At 43.3% G+C, this 22542-nt stretch overlaps 1 protein-coding gene across 1 annotated transcript in view; it reads right to left on the bottom strand.

Moving 5' to 3' along the window:
- Positions 1–3241: 3241 nt before the first annotated feature.
- The window catches only part of LOC126456245 (uncharacterized), a 410153-nt gene continuing 390852 nt past the window's right edge, over positions 3242–22542 (bottom strand). Inside the window, exons 18-20 of the mRNA XM_050091997.1 lie at positions 17083–17284; positions 4928–5106; positions 3242–3835 (exon numbers count right to left, since the gene is read on the bottom strand). Coding sequence (XP_049947954.1) covers positions 3492–3835; positions 4928–5106; positions 17083–17284 — 725 coding nt within the window. The 3' untranslated portion in view covers positions 3242–3491. The remainder of the gene's footprint in view (positions 3836–4927; positions 5107–17082; positions 17285–22542) is intronic.

The following is a 22542-nucleotide window of genomic DNA, read 5'->3' as shown; positions in this document are numbered from 1 at the left end:
GGCACCAGAACAGCCATGCTTGGCGGTGTCGTGATGTCAGTGGTAGCTTGGCCGGAGACACATGCGATCTTAGTCCTACCGCAACCAGACGATTCCCAACACTCCTTGGTGACAGACGAGGTACAACATGTGCCCCAGTTTTGTCCTTGGATGATTTTCGGCAGTCCACCGCTGTTCGCAGAACGTGTTGATCATGAAGTGCGTCTGTATAATGGAAGCGTCCAGAAGCAGGTATACGGGTGTGGTAATGTTCTACAGACCACTGATAAAACCAGCGAGACACCACGATAGGTTGCCCAACATATTCAGCAATCCGTTGGTACGTCCATCCAGCTTCCCTCAGGTCCTCAATGAAAATCCATTCAAATGGCTAAAGGAGTACGTACTCGCTGGTAGGGCATCATTGTAGCATAGAATGAATGCTGCAAACACAGTTCATTTCTAAGCTCAGTAAAGTTAGTAGCTGCAGAGTCAAAACAGAGGGTGCACAGACAGGCCTCCTGAGCGCCATCTGACCCCCGATGACCGTGTCAAATGGATCACTAACACTACAGTTCTTCAGTATCCACATATTCTGTTATACCCTCGTGCCATTGAATACAGTCCTTCACGAAGTTGCTTCATTTCGGCACCGTAGGGCTTCAATATACTGCAAGTCTAATGGATTATATTCTGGACAGCCCAACACCTGTGAAAACTCGAGTTTAGCCGAGGTCCATACACACAACAACAAAAATTTTTCATCAGCCTAGTTCCCAGAACTCCTAAAGATGACGTTGACTGCGGATATTGTATCACAGACACAGTCCCTTTGACTGTTCAGAGGGGTCAGTGAACCCGCCAAAAATGTAAACACCCATACATGAGCAGCATGGGGGTACACGGCTCGTGTTGTCTGTTGTTCAACCATGCCTAGACGGTCAATACCGCGATTCGACCGCGTCCCCATTGTTACTTTGTGCCAGGAAGGCAATAAGAGAAGTATCCAGGCGTCTCGGAGTGAACCAAAGCGATGTTGTTTGGACATGGAGGAGACAAAGAGAGACAGGAACTGTTGACGACAAGCCTCGCTCAGGCCGCCAAAGGGCTACTGTTGCAGTGGATGACCGCTACTTACGAATTATGGCTCGGAGGAACCCTGTCAGCAACGCCACCATGTTGAATAATGCTTTTCGTGCAGCCACAGGACGTCGTGTTACGATTCAAACTGTGCGCAGTAGGCTACATGATGCGCAACTTCACTCCCGACGTCCATGACGGGGTCCATCTTTGCAACCACGACACCATGCAGCGCGGTACAGATGAGCCCAACAACAGGCCGAACAGACCGCTCAGGATTGCATCACGTTCTCTTCACCGATGAGTGTCGCATATGCCTTCAACCAGACAATCGTCGAAAACATGTTTGGAGGCAACCCGGTCAGGCTGAATGCTTAGACACACGGTCCAGCGAGTGCAGCAAGGTGGAGGTTTCCTGCTGTTTTGGGGTGTTAATACGTGGGGCCGACGTACGCTGCTGGTCGTCATGGAAGGCGCCGTAACGGCTATACGATACGTGAATGCCGTCCTCCGACCGATAGTGCAACCATATCGACAGCGCCCCCATCGTGCACATCTTGTGAATGACTTCCTTCAGGATAACGACATCGCTCGACTAGAGTGGCCAGCATGTTCTCCAGACGTGAATCCCATCGAACATGCCTGGGATAGATTGAAAAGGGCTGTTTATGGCCGACGTGACCCACGAACAACTCTGAGATATCTACGTCGAATCGCCGTTGAGATACTGGTGTGTACAGTAATGTGGACCACTACCCCTGCAGGTCTCGTTGTGTGGTGGTACACCATGCAATTTGTGGGTTTCATGAGCAATAAAAGGGCTGAAACAATGTTTATGTTGATCTCTATTCCAATTTTCTGTACAGGTTCCGGAACTCTTGGAACCGAGGTGATGCAAAACTTTTTTGATGTGTGTAATTAGCATAATGCTGCGCAACTAAAAAAGGGGTTTGTCATTTCAGTGCACCATGAACGAAATAGTATGATCAGCAACCATGTAGTGGTAGACCAGAATAGTAATGGTTGCCTGAAAGCTATTACAAGACCTACACAGTTCTCAAGCAGTAGATGTCTACTTTATGATGAAGAGTCTCAATTTCATTTACTTTCAATTTCCTAGACTTAGCTAAGACTATAACCTTCACGTAATAAAAAAATAGGACCGTTCGCTAAATAGGGTCTTTTTGCTGGAGCTTACTATTGTGCGACTGTTTTTCAACATTTTCTTGCTTCCCACCGAAAGACAAAATTACTGAATCTCCCGTGTAATTTCAAGTATAAAGGGAAATGGACAAGTTTTTTGAGTGGTTATGTCGAGATTCTACTTTGAATGTGACCTCCACTAATTGAATATAGTTGCTAAGCACATCAATTTGAAACATATTTTCATAATGTAGGTTGATTCTTACAAAGAAGAAAACAGCAACCAGCCACTATTAATACTGCTATTTATTTAGGTAAATAGCACTATTAATAGTGGCTGGTTGCTGTTTTCTTCTTTATAAGAATTAACCTACATTAATTATACACAGCCACGGTCTCACCATGTCAGTTTTAGACAAAACAGCATATTTCCGTATTCTTGCGTCACATCAAGCGTCCTACATTTAAGCTGAAGAGCACTTTCGTAGTAAAGTGCTCCCCTACAGCTACAGGTACCAGAGTTTTAAGAAAATTCTCACAACCTAAGAACACACTCCAAACTAGAAAAATGTGAGGAAAAGAAAAAAATACGATTACTTTAAAAACAAAACTATTTTTCCTATAAAGTTAACGCTTGATTTATTTTATTTGTAACACACGTTTTTATTAATAACCACACCGTCACTGTGCCAGGCTGACCAATTTCCTTTCTTTTTTTTTCTAAAGCGTATAAGATGTACTACATGATTTTCTCCTTAGAAAGCACAAAATCGTAAGCTCTTCCTTGAAAGTTTACTTACATCGTATGCCTGTGAGTATGAAATACCAGTATCCAATGAGTGTTAATTTGACGTAGAAAACATCACATATGCTGTTTTTCCTTTGGGAATGAACAGATTTTCACATGTAACAGTTACTGACAGGAGATACGTACAATAGATATATTTCATTATATGTCATGAGAAACAGCATTTATACTTTATACAATTATGATGATTGCAAGAAGGTGAAGGAATGTTTCAATAAAAAAAACGCAGTCTTCTGATGTGTAAAACTTTATTTAAAAAAATGTTCTTCGCATGTGTAAGGGCAGTATGTTGTCCAATAGGTCACACACAGGTACACAGACATTCAGGAATAGCAACTAATACGCAATAAAATGGAATAGACGCAGCCTTTAAAAGAATAAGGTTGTAAAGAATCCTTATGACGGCATAAAACGATTGTATTACACTTTGACTGATGTCACGCGAATCGTTTCTAGAGCTCCTATTTCGTGTTCTTTCCCTCTACAACGTCGTCATATTAGAGGAGGAAGGGCTGGAAGCCTCACTCACAGCCGCGTAGGAGACGGCACTCTTCCCAGCATCTGACTTTGATTTTTCTGCTTCACTTCTTCCAACCATGTTCATGTAAGGTGACAAGCGCGCTTTACTCTTGACTATTCGTACAGGACTCAAATAACTATTCCCCACAGTACTGAAAAGTGAAGACTCTTCCTGCTTTTCGGTCAAACTGGGCAACAGGCCTTCATGAAATTCAGTTTGTTGCCAGGAATCACTGGGAGGCATAATGTCTTTGATTACATCCAGTGGTACTGTCATCATTGTTCCGTGCTCTAGGCCATCTGTACCTGAACAGACATGAAAATATAGTATTAGATACACGTAATGGAGTGTTACTAAATACATCATATGTACGAACAGAAAATTAAATAAATATCCATCACTAGCCAATGTTGTAACTGCTAATTCTACAAGAGCTATTCGGAAAGTAAGTTCCGATTGGTTGCGAAATGGAAACCACGATGAAAGCCAAAAATGTTTTATTTGCAGCGTGTAGCTACATCTTACAGCTACTTCACTACATAGACGCCGCTCCGACTCAGACTTTTGTCGTACTTTCGTACCAACGTTCGTCTACCCTCCTCATAGAAGGTAGCCGCCTGTGCTTTCCGGAAATGCTCTACGGTGGCCTGCAGCTCGTTGTCTGCGCTAAAAAGTTGTCTCTGTAGCCACTGGTTCACGTGAGCGGAGATGAAACTCAGAGGGAGCCAAGTCCGGATTTTATGGTTGCTGGCCACTCACTTCCGATCAAAAATGCTGCAGGAGCGTTTCCAGCGTCCCTACAGTGTGCGGCCGGTAACTGTCATGAAAAAGGAAATGCGTGACAGTTATGTTACGTGGGCTGAATGAAATCAGGCGAAATCTCTCACCAAGCAGTCGTACTAGCGTCCCTACAGTGTGCGGCCGGTAACTGTCATGAAAAAGGAAATGCGTGACAGTTATGTTACGTGGGCTGAATGAAATCAGGCAAAATCTCTCACCAAGCAGTCGTACTTGGCGTGAGACACTATTGTCCTAAGCATCTTTAGGTGCTCACTGTGTGCTCAGAACTGAAAAGAGCGACGTGACGCGATCGACGGGCGCACTAGAGACACTGATTAACGCATCTGTGCAAAGCTTCAACGGACTTTCGTTGTGGTTTCCATGTCGCGACTGATCGAACCTTACTTTCCGAATAGCCCTTGTATCTTGCAGTGACGTAAGAAAAATGGAAATCGTTTATGATGTTGAACAGTATACGAAAATTCAGTGAAACTTTCAAACTGTAATTTATTTTGTGCTCCTTCATTCCAGACACACACACACACACACACACACACACACACACACACACACTCGCGCGCGCGCGCACATTCCTGCAAACAGCATTATGGACTTACCTAGTTTATCTTGTGAGAGAGTCGTTGAGTTGAAGTAAGCGTAGTTTTGAACTACAAGGGCATCCAGGTTGAGGTATTCCACTGAGTCCTCCAGCATCTTCTCAAACGTGTACGTCAGTTCCTTGAATGAAGGACGATCGGACGGCTCTTCCAGCCAGCAGCGCCTCATCACTTTGTACCTGAAAAGTTGGTCACCATCAGTGGTACGAGTACTCATCCACAACGGAAGGAAACTGAAAAATGTAGTAGCCAGATACGCAACAGCGAAACTTGGTTCTTTGGGGACGTAGCTTTTCGTACACACGACTACGTTTCCCGGTTTTCCCAGCCTATATCGTCAGCTTTATTAATTAGGTTACGTCCTAAATGTAACATGTGATTATTAATACGATTTTTAATAGACAAGATAACGGATTACCTGATCTATAAAGTAATTTAACAGTTATGTATGGTCCTGTTTATAGTTAATTTTTCGCTATTTAGACGATTAATTATAGTGAATGCTTTTGTACCTTTTTTCTTAATGATTATACATCAACTAATCTTAGTAATTTTTGGGTTTTGACGATTTGGTTTGTTACATATGTAGGTTACCTTTAGTTCTGATCCGTTAGTTTGTTATACAGGAGAGACATGAGAATCAGATGTGGATGCTCAAAAGTAGTTATGGCAGAAATAAGCTCTTTGGAGACGTTCCACATAAAATTCTCAAATAATATAAATGCTTCTGGAGACTCAAAAGAAATTAGGTATTTTTTTGGAAGAATATGTAGGACTCCTACGACTAAGAGCTAGTACATTGTGTTCACTCCGTTCCCCGCGTTATCTACGAGACAGTACTGATCACGAGGTCTGGAGCGTCATGTTTTGTGCAAAAAGACTCTGTATAGGACGAGGGCGTAACGTTACTTAAGTATTTGTACTCAATATTTGTGGACCCAGTACATTAGCAGTGTAATAAATGTTAAAGGCTTTTGCACGCTTTATACTGTTCTCAATAACTGCGACGTCAACCTGTTTTCCTGAGAACTCGACAGAACGTAATATAGTCTACTGGTATAAACAGATTTGTGCCTATACTGGTTTCGACTGGATTGTAATTTTTAACAACCATTGATATGCGTCTTGGTTCAAGGCTTCGACATAGCTATTGCCAGGAGCTTCGAATTATGTAAGCGACAGTAAAAAAATAAAAATAAAATAAAAAGCGAGACAGTTGGGAAAAAACCCGACAGGTGCAAGTAGGACTTGTGCTCTGAGGATTCCAGACAAACTTAAACATGAGTATAGATGTTATGCTATAGGTTTCGATGAGTGAGTTCCAGAGTTCCAAAATATGACATAAATGGCCGTTCTTTTGACTGGATTGAATTTGAAGCTTAAATTTTTTACACTGGCAACGAACCGTAGACCTTAGTATTTGACATAAATTTCAACTTGATACGTCAACTCATTCCTGAGAAAAAGGCGTCTTAACAGACGGACGGACGGACGAACAACGAAGTGATCCTATAAGAATTCCGTTTTCATCGATTGGGTCACTAACCCCTAAAATGTAAGTAAACTATTTATCATTTCGAAAGCAATCGCCTTAATACGTACAGCCCACTGTGAGACAAGACGGTCCGTGCCTTCACTGAAAAATATTTGCAGTTGCCTACGGACCATGATTGTACCCTGGCGTGTAACTCTTCTTTCGAAGCAAATCGACGGCCACGAATGTCTTTCTTCAGGGCTCCAAAAATATACAAATCGTCTCGGAAGAGTTCGGAACTGTATGGAGGATGTGTAAGACCTTCCCTGCGGAAGTTCTACACTGTAGTCGAAACATTTCTGGCAACATGTGAGTGGACATTATCCTGCAACAGAATGATGCCGGCTCTAAACATTCCTGGGCGTTTGGACTCGAAGAGACGCTTCAGTTTTTGCAGATCGACCACGTACCGCTGTGCGTTAATTGTGGTGCCGTGTTCCAGGGAGTCAATGAGCAGCGGACCCGTGCAGTCAAAGAGGATGGTCATCATAGCTTTCCCGGTGTTGTCGTGCACGGTCTCGTGTTCTTTAGGTGAACATGAAACCACGTGCTTCCATTGTTGGCTCTGACATTTGCTCAGAATCACGACACGATGTTATATCTTCCGCGACAAAACGGGATAGGAATGGATATTCTTCATCGTCATATCGTCCCACGTGCTGCAGTGATGTCGCTAATTTGTTCATATATCTCCTCTGCCAGACTGTTGGGAGCCCACTACGCACAGATTTTCCGGAAATTCACTTCAATATCACTTTGCATCACGAGAGGTTTACTGTTGAAATTGCGAGAGAGCACTTTCCCGGAAGAGTCGGGCAACATATTACTTCTTCCCAAATACATTTCGCGAAACAACCACGACGAGAAATTAGAGCTACCACAGAGGCTTACCGACATTCGCGAGTGGAAAATGGAAGCTTGGATCAGTTAGCGGTATCAGAAGTACCATTCGCCACACACCGTTAGGTGGCTTGCGGAGTATGATGTAGATGTAGATGGTGTGAGCGATACCGCGACTGATCCCGTACATGAGCTTAATCGGTATGCATTCAACACCAGAAGAATCGTGTTAGTGTCACTATCCTTAAGTACGGGATCAAAGTATGAATATTAAACACTTTCTCCTGATTAGGCAAATGTAACTAATCAGTTAATTCTTTCTGCATTTGATGTGGCCGACGGTGGGCTTGATGGCAGGCATGGGCGGTTCATCGGAAAACCACAAAAGGTTTTTTCTACTATATTTTCACCGTCACCAACGGACTAAAACCCAGCCGAGGATTCCAAGAGGGCTACACACAGAAAAAGGCTGAAATTTTTGTGATGTATTGCTAACATACCGATCTCGACCAGACTTGAAAATTTTCTTGATATCTTTGTCCGTTTTCGAGATACACAGGTTCAAAGTTAACCCCACTTCTACATGTAAAATCCACTAAGATGCGAAATCTAAAGAATAAATAAGCGCAGAAAATTGCTCCAATTTTAAAGGTATATTCTTTAGGCATTTTACTAGAAAAGCCATTTCTACGTTTTTAAAATTCTTTATCCATTATTGAGAAGCACGCAAAAAAATTGTTTTTTGGTTACGAAAATTCAGCCGCGGATTCCGAGACGGCTGTGTACAACAAATGGCTGTAATTTTTTACGATATATTTCTAAGATCCTGATCTCTAACAAAGTTGAAAATTTTCTTGGTATCTTTATCCGTTTTCGAAATACAGAGGTTCAAATTTACTGTACTTGAGCACATAAAATACGTACATAAGATCCGGTGTGAAGCAAAAACCGAGTTTATAAAGTGACGTATCACAGAGAAATAAGATTTAAAGTGCCTCCGTTATCATTTGGGAACCTCATGTTGTAGAAATGAAGCACATGCAAAATATTTTGCACATTAAATCAGATCTGCAGTGTAAAATTGGTTTTGCGTCACCTCAGTTTCATGTAAGTAAACTGCCTAAATGTTAATGACCAATACATTTCTTTTCAAATGAGTGACATGTCCTGATGCAGCAAGGGAAAAAAGGGAACAAGCGGGAAAATGCTCCTATCGGAGCTCTAAAAATGCTAATACTTTCCTGTTTATTTAAAAGACTATCTGAAAAGTGGGATACCACCTGTTTCATTCTACCTTCCTTAGCACCCTTAAAATTCTCACAAAATTTTTGGTATGCGAACATATTTTCGCTTTTTATGCTGAGAGAGAAGACAGTGGCAGTGGCAAGGAGACGGAAAAGTAATGAATCTAGAAGATACTATACTGTGGTTGTGTTGTAGAAAGAGCAAAGGGGACACCAGGAGTGAGAGAGAGAGAGAGAGAGAGAGAGAGAGGGAGACAGTCGCAGTAGAACGTAGTTGACAATATCGGAACAGTGCCAGGAAAAGAGTGAAGGAGACAGTGTCAGAGGAGTGGGGAGGGGGGGGGGGGGGGGAAGGGGGGAAGGGTGGAATGGGTAGGTGAGAGGGAGGCGGGAATAAAGAGAAGGAAGTAGGTGAGAGCCAGTGATAATGAGAGACAGGGTGTATAATAAAGACAAAAAGGAGGAGAGAAGTGGTGACAGTGAGAAGAGGCAGCAGCAGTAGGAAGAAAGGAATGAGATAATAGTAGTAAGAGAGAGCATGAGGTATATAATGACATTGAAAGGAGATGGTAGAAGTAGAACAAATCCAAGGGGACTGTGGCTGTGACACAGGAAATATGACAGAGAGACACAAAGAGATACTGACATTCAGTTGCGCTGAGTGAGCGAGTGAGAAAGGGCAAATGGGAGTGGATGGCTATGAGCGACGTGGTAATTGACTAGTGGGTGGGAGTGAGTTACAGCTAGGGGAGCTTGAGGGAGTTGCATGATAAAAAAAGGGCCGAATATGTTCGCACGTCAAAATTTTTGGGAAAAATTTTAAAGATACTGAGGAAGGTAGAATGAGGCAGCTGGTATCCCACTTTTCAGTCAGAGTCTTTTAAATAAACAGGAATATACTGGCATTTTTGGTGCTCCGATAGGAGCTTATTGCCGCTGGTGTCTTCCTTCTCCTCCGTCGGTCATTTCACAATGCCCGTTCCAACGCAGCAATGACAGATCGTACAGGAAGTTGGCTGTAGATGGACTCTAGCCAACAGTGTGGCAAGGAGAGCAGACGTAGTCCTTCCAGAAGAACTACACTACGAGAAAATGCTAGGAGGGTTCTACCGGCTCTGACGAAACATGGATAACAACAGCTGAGATCCAAGCAGAGTTTACAGTCAGTGTGTAACCACGGATTGTCGCGACCAGATTATTGTGAGCTGTGTTGAAATCTCGAGTTGGCATGCGTCGTCCAACACCGACACCATACCAAAAACAACAAGTACTGGTCTGGTATAGATGGTATAGAATAATTGTCAACTGGGTTACTGAGTGGCATTCTGTGGTGTTCAGCGATGACTCTCACTTCTACGTATGGTGCTCAAGCCGACGCTAAATGTCCCCAAACTGATTAAGTGTCACAGGAAGCAGCGGTGCTACATACCAATGGTTTTCAGTTTTTTTTTTGTGACTAAACACTTTTGAAATACTAAATATTTTGCGAAGTCCTAAAATAAGTAAACCATGGTTTTATGTTCATCATTTAATTATAATCACTTATATCATCCAAAAAGAGATGCATTATAGATTTTCTCTTCAACAACAATATACAAATCATAAAATAATACAGTACAGAAAATAACTCTGTATTGATTATATTGTAAATTGATAAAATTGTTTCCATTTAATGGAAGGTATGAGAGTATGGAATGTCGTCGAATTAAATCAGGTGATACTGAAGGAATTAAATTAAAAAATGAGACACTAAAAGAAGTAGATGAGTTTTGCTATTTGAGCAGCAAAATAACTGATGATGGTAGAAGTAGGGAGGATATAAAACGTAGACTGGCAATGGCAAGAAAAGCGTTTCTCTAGAAGAGAATTTTATTAACATCGAGTATAGATTCAAGTGTCAGGAAGCCCATTCTCAAAATATTGGAATAGAATGTTGCAGTGTATGGAAGTGAAACATGGACGATAAATGGCTTAGACAAGAAGAGAACAGAAGGTTTTGAGATGTGATGCTAAAGAACAATGCAGAAGATTAGGTGGATAGATCACGTATCTTATGAGGTACTGAATAGGGTTGGGGAGAAGAGAAATTTGTGGTACATCCTGACTACAAGAAGGGATTTGTTGATGCGATACATTCCGAGGCATCAAGGGATCACCAATTTAGTACCGAAGGGAAGCGTGGGAGGTAAAAACGTAGAGAGAAACCAGGATACGAATACAGTAAGGAGATAGGTTACAGTAGTTACTCGGAGATGAAGAGGCTTGCACAGGATAGAGTAGCATGGAGAGCTGCATCAAACCAGTCTTCGGACTGAAGACCACAACAACAAAAACATCAAATTATTTTAATTGTTGACCAACTGCTTAATGTAACGCCTGACAGAAGACAGTTGAAGATGCAAGTCAGATTCAGAATCCCGTCTATTGCTGTATTTTATCTCTGTAGCTATATATGCTGAGAATCCCGTTTCACACAAGTGTGTTGCTGGGAACGGGAAAAGAACAGTTGGACCCAGTGTAGCAAGTTGTGGATATTCATCACGAACTGTTCACCAAAACTCATCAAATGACCTCGTCTTGAGCAATGGTTCCATGCTTGACTCTGATATCATCTCTAAAAAGCATTCATAGATGTAATTATATGTATTTTCTAGCTTCTGTTAATTTCTCACAGAAGGATTCTGGCCCCATGAATTCCGTTCTTCAGAAAAATACATCTCAAAATATGCGCACGTACCATAGAGACAGTGGACTGATTCTTCAAATATTTCATTTGGTACTTCTGCAGTCTCACCAACGAACACATTCAGTGTGAAAAAGCTTTCTTGTTTCTCTCTTTACAACGCAAACAATCCATAAATCTGGTTTTTAAGGCGGTTATTTTGTAATTAGTATTGATACTGTTGCTTGTTTCCCATGTAAACATATATTTATTTCATCAATTTTTCGAAGTATGTCCGCCTAAGAAGCTAGTCTGAACAATCAAGTCACATTGCTCAAACGGTCTTTTGATTTAAAGGAAATGCCACCTATGGACGTTTGTAATTCAGCTCTTAGTTCGAACAATCTTGTTGAGATCTTGCCCCGAGATAACCATCTAACCTCGGTGTGAGGCAGTAGGGTAGTGTTTTATGTCTGTTCCTATAACCTTCGCACAATATTGACAACAGTCGTCACTGCAGAGAGGGGGATTTAACGTAACTGATTATTTTCACTGATTCGTCGAGAACCAGTTTTAGATCTGCCAGTATGTTCTTTAATACAAGTGCTTGTGTATGTGGGATACAATGCCTGGAACTGCAGTTTGGCTCTTTCCTTTTAATTGGCGATACCGCTCCTGCTCTTTCACCAGCCATCGCTTGGCCCTATCTGTTCAAATATCAATACAATCTTTCCAATCGAGATAGTTATTTTTTACAAAAACTCCCAATCGTGTTACAAATTTATTTTTGGGTAGTTCTAGTTGTCAGTGATGCGAACGTAAGTAAGCCGTCTTCCCGTGAATGTTGATATGGGTTTCGCACAATTATCAGCCGGACAGCCAGTCCAGCAACATCTGCCGACTCATCCAACTGCAAGACGAATTTGTTGTGATGAAGGAACCAAATGGACCTCGTTTGATACAGCCTACGAGATCATTAATTCGAAACGAAACAATGTCGTTTGAAAGCGGCACTGCAGGAAGATGATTCTTAGATCTTTCATTTAGCATAAATTATGTTATACTTGCCACATGCGGTTTTCGTAAGTTCTCAGCGATAATATGCAATCCAGCTGCATGTGCAGTGCGATAGCTGATCAAATATGATGCATCTGTGGCGTCTTGACTCACAGTTTGGGTCACATTCTTAATAGTGTTTTGACTACTTAATATTTGTTCTTTCTTACGTGTAAAAATTTCTTCATTTTGGTCTTTGAAACAGTTTCTAAATGTCGGCGCATCTTAGTAGATACCGTGGAAGTATTCGGAAGGTGCTTTTTGCGTAACATTCAGTGAGGTTTACCGTTAGAAACTAAATCCAGGGTTGACGTAATACCTTTTCTTTTTTCACATTTAGTAAGACTTTAGATACCGTATTGTAGGAAAACACTAAGTTTGAAGTGGTTGCATCATCTTTTTGAATCACATAGACTCGATCAGAAATTTTTGAGGTTGGTACCGTATCTTCTAGGCAAACCACCTTTGAATTTTCGATGAAAGATTTTGTTACAACACCTTTAAGCCAACGCTCCATTCTATCTTTAAAATCAACAGTTTAATTTTAAAATAGAACAAACACAGGATAATATCACCACAAGATACAGAATTTTACAACTGTAGCCCACAACAAACGCTAATAGAATATCGGTGAGCCGAGGGTGGTAACGCAGAGTCACCGCGCTGAATTGGATTCGCATTGCGACCGCGAACTCGATTAGGAACTGTATTCTGTGCTGCATGGCACAGGTTTATAGAGCCCTAGGTGCTCAAGCGTATCTAGCGAAACAAAAAAATCCTTGGATGCTGTTCGAGGTGTTTATGGATGTATAAGAGATGGAAAGAGCGTAGTGGGATGTTCACAGCGTGTATAGGTGGGACAGTGGGCAACGTGAGAGAGGAGAGAGAAAGAACGAGAGAGAGACTTGCATGCGCGTGTAGCGACGAGTATCGTGTCGCCACATAAAGGGAGACAATTGATGAACTATATGAAATAAAATCGTCGTAACGTCTGAACGGTTTGCGTTAAGACGATCAAACTGCACGTTTGACCGCGGGGCATGGTGGTAATTAATATGCGCACGCATAGTTTGGTTTAGCGACGAAGCCCACATTCATTTGGATGGGTTCGTCAATATGCAAAATTGGCGCATTTGGAGGGCTGAGAATCCACATTTCGCGATCGAGAAATCTCTTCACTCTCAACGGGTGAGTGTGTGGTGTGCAGTATCCAGCCACGGAATAATCGGTGCGATATTCCTTGACGGTGCAGTGACTACAGAACGGTAGGTGAAGATTTTGGAAGCTGATTTCATCCCCATTATCCAAAGTGACTTTGACTTCTACAAGATCTGGTTCATGCAAGACGGAGCTCGACCCCATCGAAGAAGGAGAGTGTTTGATGTCCTGGAGGAGCACTCTGGGTACCGAATTCTGGCTCTGGGGTACCCAGAATATGGATGCCTCGATTGGCCGCCATATTCTGCGGATCTGAACACAAGCGACTCCTTTTTGTAAGCTGTTTTAAAGTCAAGGTGTACAGCAATAACCTCAAAACCATTACTGAGCTGAAAATAGCCATTCAGGACGTCATCGACGTTATCGGAGTTTCGACACTTCACGGGGTCTTGCAGAATTTCGCTATTCGTCTGCATCACATCATCGCCAATGATGGTAGGCATATCGAACATGTCGTAACCTAAATTCGAATATCTGTAGTGACGTTACCATGTAGACTAATGTGTGGAAGCCGTAGTTTGTAACTAATTTACTTTTTTCGTATAGTTCAATAATTATCACCCTGTACCTACTCGTACAGGGTCACATGACCAGGGCACCAAATAGCATATTCTAGCAGGATAATGTAAGACCCCCCCCCACTGCAGACCACATCACAGACGCCTTCAGGAATGTACGGACCTTGAATGGTTTGTCTGGTTTCCTGGTCTGTCACTTACAGAACACGACTGGACGTGATGAGAAGACAATTACTTTCATAGTAAGCTCCAGGTAACGATTTTTATGAACTGACTCAGCATGTGTTGCCGTACAATTTAATTTTAACTGCAGAAATCTTCGGGTGTCACGAGCAACTCAACTAATCTTTTGAGACCAGAGATTGGTCTGCTACGAGTATTTTACAGAAATCTCCTTTCTTCAATTAAAAAAATATTGGCACAGCTATGTATCTTATAATCAGTTATTTACTTTCTTGAAAGCTTTCCATTAAAGTCTACACGAAATATTCCTCAAGACGACTTTCACGGGCCGTTTCAATCCATGCCACAACCAAAGCAAAAGTGGGTTCGTGTCCGTGCACGTGACAGCTCATACTGATGATCGTCGACATCAGTTACAAATGGAATGGAAGTTGAATCATCAAGTATCCATTATGTGATGAATCTCTAGAAGGTGTGATAAATATCGGACTACTCAATTTCAGTCAGTGTACTCACAAAACTCTTTACAGGCTTTTTGACTGTAATAAAGTTGTTGTCAAAGTGTGTGGTCGCTTTTGCTCTCTGCTTAACATGACATGTCCAAGTTTAAATGTTTTTGGTATCATTGTCAAACCTTATGCCTAGCATGACGTTACACAATTACACTACATGATCAAAGTATCCAGACACCCCTATACGGAACTGAGCACTAGATGTCACGAGATGCGAACCTGACAGTGTAAAAGGAGGCGGGAAGTATTGGGTTGTGAGTAGGGAAACAGTAGCAGCAGAATGGGTAGGCCAGAAGACCTCAGTGAACTCGAATTTGGACTATTCAGTGGATGTCACCTGAGGAACAGATCCATCAGGTCATTTTAACCCTTCTAAAGCAGACTGTTGGTGACGTGATTGTGAAGTGTAAACGCGGAGGACGGTTGAGCATTGCGAAGGGTGGTTGTAAAAAAATCGTATGAACTCAGGGGAAGTAATCACACGTGAGTTGCAAAATTTTACCAGCAGGTCAGCAACATAATGTCTGTGCGCAGGGAATGAGATACAGCTCCTCATAATCCACGCATTTCTGTACTCAGTGCTAAGCGACGGTTGAGATGAGGTAAAGAGCGACGCCATTGGACAGTAAATGACTGGAAATGAGCGATTTGGAGTGATGAACCACAGTACAGCACGTGGTAATCCGATGGAAGGATTTGAATTTGGCAACTGCCTGGAGAACGTCACCTGCCATCACGTGTAGAGCCGACAGTAAAGAACAGAGAAAAGGTGCTACTATGTGGGATTTTTAACGATGTAATCCCTTTTACAACTTCAGAAAAAGCTAAATGGCGAAGGATATTAACACATTTTATAGCATTGTACGAGGGTAACCCCAAAAGTAAGGTAGTTTGGCTCTGAGCACTATGGGACTTAACATCTGAGGTCATCAGTCCCCTATAACTTAGAACTAATCAAACCTAACTAACCTAAAGACATCACACACATCCATGCCCGAGGCAGGATTCGAACCTGCAACCGCAGCGGTCGTGCGGTTCCAGACTGAAGCGCCTAGAACCGCTCGGCCACACAGGCCGGCCCCAAAAGTAAAGTCTCCTTTTTTTTTTAATAAGTACAGAACTCTGTTTTTGTGGCAGTTGGTCACACTGTTATGAAGAGTGCTTCACGCGCTATGTGTAAACATGCACAAGCCGCGCTTAGACGCTCAGTCTTGGCTTGGCAGCCGTTGAGAATAGAGCTCCCGCTGTATGTTACCGCCAAGTGCGCATTGCGAGCAGTTATTCGGTTTTTGAACGCAAAGGGCACTGCATCGATTGAAATCCATCGCCAATTGACGGAATGTATGGTGAGTCGTGCATGGATGTCAAAAATGTTCGTAAATGGTGTAGAGAGTTTGCAGTTGGTCGGACCGAAATTCACGAGGAACAAAGGAGCGGAATACCGTCAATATCTGAGTAGACAGTGTTGAAGGTTGAGCCACTGGACCACAGTTAACGCTGACAGGTACTGTGAGACTCTGAAAAAACTCAAACGGGCAATTCAGAGCCGGAGAAGAGGAATGTTGAGCAAAGGCGTACACATTCTCCATGACAACGCTCGCCCACACTTCACTTGGCAAACCGTTGCTCTCCTGCAACAGTTTCAGTGGAACATGATCACCCACCTATCCTATATTCCTGACTTGGCGCCCAGTGACTATGACCTGTTCCCTGGGTTAAAAGAACATTTGGCCGGAAAGCGGTTCAGCTCCGACGACGAGGTGAAAGAAGAGGTTCATAACTTTCTGAACAGCATGGCGGCGAGTTGGTATGACATGGACGTACAAAAACTGCCACAGTGTCTACAAAAATGCATCGAAAAATAGCTAAACGTTCAAGCTGTAAACTGATGTAAACTATTGTAGAAATAAACAGGTCTATGTACTTATAAAAAAATAGGAGACCTTACTTTTGGGATTGCCCTCGTATATTTGTAGAGCAGAGGAACAGTTCGGAGACGATGGTTATTTGTATCAGCATGAGAATGCAGCTGTCATAAATAATGGTCCATGAGGCACTGGGCTGTGAGTAATAACATTCCTGAAATGGACTGGATTGCGCAGCGTCCCTACCTGAACCGAATCGAACACCTTGGCTCGAGACAGCAGCGTCCGTGAACACTATACGCTCCGGTTTAAGCTCTTGAGAAAGACCACCACAGACATTCATTGAAAGTGTCCCCAGCACAGTTCAAACTATAAATAAAAGCGAAGGGTAGACGGGGCCCCACATTAATGTGCGCTAGTTGGTGTCCGTATACATTTGATCAGATAGTGTGTATCTAGCTATATGTATTGAAAGGTCTCCTTGAGTAATAGCGGGAGTCAAACGTGCAGCTGGGATACTCACAGTGCGGGCGAGCAGCTGTCGGGCCGCTCCATGCGGTAGCCGGCCCTGAGCAGGCTGAAGAGCTTGTGCAGCGCGACGCCGGGGTAGGGCGAGGCGCCCAGCGTCACCAGCTCCCACAGCAGCACGCCGAACCCCCACACGTCCGACTTGCTCGTGTACACGTGGTCCGACAGCGACTCGGGCGCCATCCACTTCACCGGCACTACCGACACAATGGCGAGCGTTACCTCACGTCCGAGTAAACTGGAAAAAGACTTACAACATTTTACAGCATCTCACCTATAAACTTTGAGAATCGTCAGGTCAGTGGGCATCTGCTAAGACATCCTGAAATAACTAATTTGGCTCTAGTACGAGCACTGGAGGGGAAAAGGAAAGCTGCGGCAGAGTACTACCTGAATGTGCAAATCAGACTATAGAGGAGGCTATGTACATTAGTTACAGGAAGTAGACGGAAATTCACTACTGGCCATTAAAATTGCCACATCACGACGATGACGTGCTACAGACGCGAAATTTAACCGACAGGAAGAAGATGCTGTGATATGCAAATGATTAGCTTTCCAGAGCATTCACACAAGGTTGGCGCCGGTGGCGACACCTACAACGTGCTGACATGAGGAAAGTTTCCAACCGATTTCTCATACACAAACAGCATTTGACCGGCGGTGCCTGGTGAAACGTTGTTGTGATGCCTCGTGTAAGGAGGAGAAATGCGTACCATCACGTTTCCGACTTTGAGAAAGGTCGGACTGTAGCATATCGCGATTGCGGTTTATCTTTTTGCGGCATTGCTATTCGCGTTGGTCGAGATCCAATGACTGTTAGCAGAATATGGAATCGGTGGGTTCAGGAAAGTAATACGGAAAGCCGTGCTGGATCCCAACGGCCTCGTATCTCTAGCAGTCGAAATGACAGGCATCTTATCCGCATCGCTGTGCCAGGTCTCGATACCTGAGTCAACAGATGGGGACGTTTGCAAGACAACAACCATCTGCACCAACAGTTCGACGACGTTTGCAGCAGCATGGACTATCAGCTCGGAGACCATGGCTGCGGTTACCCTTGACGTTGAATCACAGACAGGAGCGCCTGCGATGGTGTACTCAATGACGAACCTGGGTGCACGAATGGCAAAACGTCATTTTTTTCGGATGAATCCAGGTTCATTTTACAGCATCCGTGTTTGGCGACATCGCAGTGAACGCACATTGGAAGCGTGTATTCGTCATCGCCATACTGGTGTATCACCCGGCGTGATGGTATGGGGTGCCATTGGCTACACGTCTCCGTCATCTCTTGTTCGCATTCACTGCACTTTGAATAGTGGACGTTACATTGCAGATGTATTACGACCCGTGGGTCTACCCTTCATTCGATCCCTGCGAAACCCTACATTTCAGCAGGATAATGCACGACCGCATGTTGCAGGGACTGTACGGGCATTTCTGGATACAGAAAATGTTCGACTGCTGCCCTGGCCAGCACATTCTCCACATCTCTCACCAATTGAAAACGTCTGGTCAAAAGTGGCCGAGCAACTGGCTCGTCACAATACACCAGTCACTAATCTTGATGAACTGTGGCATCGTGGTGAGGCTGCATGGGCAGCTGTACCTGTACACGCCATCCGAGGTCTGTTTGAGTCAATGCCCGAGCGTATCAAGGCCGTTTTTATGGCCAGAGATGGTTGTTCTGGGTACTGATTTCTCAGGATCTATGCAACCAAATTGCGTGAAAATGTAATCACATGTCAGTTCTAGTATAATATATTTGTCCAATGAATACCCGTTTATCATCTGCATTTCTTCTTGGTGTAGCAATTTTAATGGCCAGTAGTGTATGTAAACACAAAAATACATTACCGTGCCCTACACGGTGTAGGCAAGCCTTGCCACACAAAACTGGTCTCAGTCGTCTCGGAATAGGTAAATACAAGTCCTGTATAGTATTCAAAGGAATCTAATACCGTTATTCCTGCAAAATATTTGGAAGTTCGATCATGTAGTTGGATCGCAATCACTCACCTTTCTCTCCAAAACATACCATAAAGGCTCAGCAATCAATAATACTGAGACCTCGTGACATTGACGGCTAGGATAAGAAAATTCATCCTCGTGGTTACAAAACTAGTGTTGGACTATGCGACCTGTGTGAACAGGTTCCCTGTGGAGCACAGCGTCACCATTGGGGAGCAAACATTTGCATCATGGGACGGATCTGATTAGCCAGAATGACCACATAATCCTTGGCAATAATGCGACCCTGAAGAGTAACCATGCGACCCATGGAATACCACTATTTGGCTGCCCATACCATTGCTGAGCCCACGCCACGTTTAACTCCTTGGACGTAAACTCGGCCAGAAGTTGGAAACAGTGTGATACAAGACTCGACCAAAACGACATTCCTCCATTGCTCCGTAGTCCAGGTTTTGTGGCTTCGGCACCACGTTTTCCTGTTATTGGTATTTGCATCATTGATGTATGGTTTTTGGATTCCAGCTCTCCGTGCAATTCCCTGCTTCTGGAACTCCCTACGTGTTGTTTCGGTGCTGACAGGGTCCTCGAAAGCGACATTCAGTTCTGCATTGACTTTTGATGTTGTCTTCCTCTCAGTTTCCGTCACAATCGTCTTCAGTGACCACCCGTAACGATCACTCAACATACACTTTCGTCTGCGTTGTGATACAGTGGATGATCATTTCGGCTTTTCCTGTTTACGGTGTAAATCTTCGACAAGGCGCTTCTTGTGGAAGCACGCACAGTACCATCATCAACAACTTGCCTGCGCTCGACTTCACTTATCTCCGACATAATGCTCTCACAGCTATACACAACACTATTCTGACCATATCTGGCAGTTTTAACGTATGACGACATTGGACAGGTGTCATCCATAGTCAAACACAACAGCGCACACTGCAAGTTTGGGTGGCATCTGCATGTATGTTCATTTTTCGCAATGTTTCCAAACTACCGTCCAACCCCTCTACGTAGAAACAGCAAGATTAGCGCATTGCAGGAAAAGATTGAGGATAGCATCAAACCAACAGAAGCACTGCTGATATATCTTCCAGGTTGTGTGGTCGTGCTCCATGAAACTTTTACATGGCTAACTTTTCGTCCAGAGATGCGCTGGACATATTTCCCCTCTTTCTTCTTTCTTTCTGAAAAGGATTATCTCTGGTGACCACGTGTAAACTTGTACCATGCCCCTTTTTCACAGTACATAGAGTGTCTTAGACCTTTTGAGTCAAACTGAAACAGCCGATCGTGGGTCCACAACCGATTATATTGAGATAGAGAACCAATGGTCGAAAGTGCATATTTATTATGTTATGGACATACGCAGAGTACACCTCATAACAACGTAGCTCATAGTAATTGTTCAAACGGACCACCGTCAATCTCAGTGAACGTATTGGGACGGCGCATGCAGTTCTGCCGCACTCACCCAGGGTGTCTGTTGTACAATGGAATAAGTAGGTGTGGTTTGTGTATGCCCATAACACGATAAATATGCTTTTCCGACAAAAGATTCCCTATCTCAATATAGTCGGTTGTGGACCAACTATCCCCTCCGACGTCCGTCTCATCAGTGGGAAAGACTCAAAGGGAGCAAGGACAACTCTGCATATCTCCAGCTCAGCTGCGGACGGAACGTTAGCAATGGAAAAGTTTCATGGACAACGACCATGCAACCCGAAAGGTTTCTCAGCAACTAAGACACCCAGCCGTGAAAGCCATCATTCTGTAATCGAAAGACCGATGCCTATTTTATGACCCACATACATTGTATTTGGTAAAGGCAGCAGGGAATAAAATTTAGGAGCAGTGTACAAACGTTTTGCGGTGAGCCTCATAATATGCTGCATATTTTCGCGGTATGGTTTTCCAGTGCTGTCGAATATGGCAGGATTCTTCTTTATGTCGTGAAGCATATAATTTATTCGGAAAGCAGCTAAACTCTAATGGCAACGAAAATAATTATTTAACATGCCTCAATGCACCCTAAGAAAAAAATTTCAATCCCGACAGCTTGCTTGCCAGTCAACGTTAAAAGGTGCAGAAGTCCCATCATATTGAATCCACCACTTGCCGTTCACAGCAAGCTTTTCTATGTCCAGTAGTTCAGTAAGGGTGGTACGTACAGTTTCATGGCAGCCTGTTGCATTTAAGTGTACTGGTTGATATACAGGTCCTAGAAACTGATAATCAATCATTCCAACCCATGTTTCACATAGTATCTTTGTTAACAATACGTAACATCAGTCACATGTGAATTCTCACTTCTTCAAATGTGACTGTTACTATTGCTAAAATAACTGGCACATTTAAAGCAAGCAACATTTCTGAATAGACGTGTACATTGGACTCAGCATAACCACGATTTTAATACATAAATAAGATTTCCTAATATCATTCGAGTTGTGAAGTACGGTTGCCCTAACGGTGGCGCTTCCTATAGGTGGTACGCGTGTAACCCTACAGAACCCTCCAAAACTATACATGACATGTGCCTACGGCACATGCCATAGCACACACGTGCTATAGCGTGAGTACTGGTCGACATTGGACTACTAAACCTCTCTATCACCATATTCTCAGTCTGTAGTTTTTTTACGTCATGCTTTCCACCGCCAACATCCGCAAAAGAAGACTCCCTTTCCTTCGAAGGCGTGGGTTCAGTAATGCGTATTGTGAATGCCTAATTTTAGAACTGCAATATTCACTGGTACGACAAAGATATGTTCCGTTGCCCCTTGTTTCACTATAACACACAATCAGTCAGTGACCTCAAAGAACGCGTAATCTTTGCTGCGCTCAGAACCTCGCATGTAGATAACTACTAGTAAAGCACACTAAAGGCTTAGAAAGCAGAACAACTACTATGAAGTGCTCGACAGCATCAATTGTGGTCGGACACGAAACTATTTCATCTTTGAGCTGATCACAGTGCACCTGACTCGTAAGCATAACTAATTAACGACGGATTGAAAGGGATATGGTCCTTACCAAAAGTTAATTCTCTGTTCATAACGTACCTTTCTTGATAAATTCTCAGCGAAATCTTGGAACATAATGTATACCACACGAATAAGCACAATTCGTCAAACATTTATATAACTCACGATCAAAACGTTTCTGTTTCAGGGCGCTGCTGCAGTATGTATGCTATCTAGCGCTACTCCGTCGCGGGTGTATAAGCACCGACGTATAGGCAAGGAATCATTGCGGCATTCGTGCCTTTCCTACATGCGTGAAGTAAATGCTGAAATGTGAACTACGGCAACGTTGCTACCACATGCGTCCATACGGAACCAACGTCCTGTTATTCTTTTCTTGGTTGCCGAAGGGCAAATACCGGTAGACATCCATCGGAGAATGAATAATGTGTGTGGGCAGCATATCTGTCGATGGTGCGCCAATTTCCGAATTGGTCGCGATTCGCCACAGG

The sequence above is a fragment of the Schistocerca serialis genome, chromosome 2, assembly GCF_023864345.2.
Source record: "Schistocerca serialis cubense isolate TAMUIC-IGC-003099 chromosome 2, iqSchSeri2.2, whole genome shotgun sequence".
In the NCBI taxonomy this organism is placed as follows: domain Eukaryota; kingdom Metazoa; phylum Arthropoda; class Insecta; order Orthoptera; family Acrididae; genus Schistocerca; species Schistocerca serialis.
This window is presented reverse-complemented; position numbering and strand designations above follow the sequence as displayed.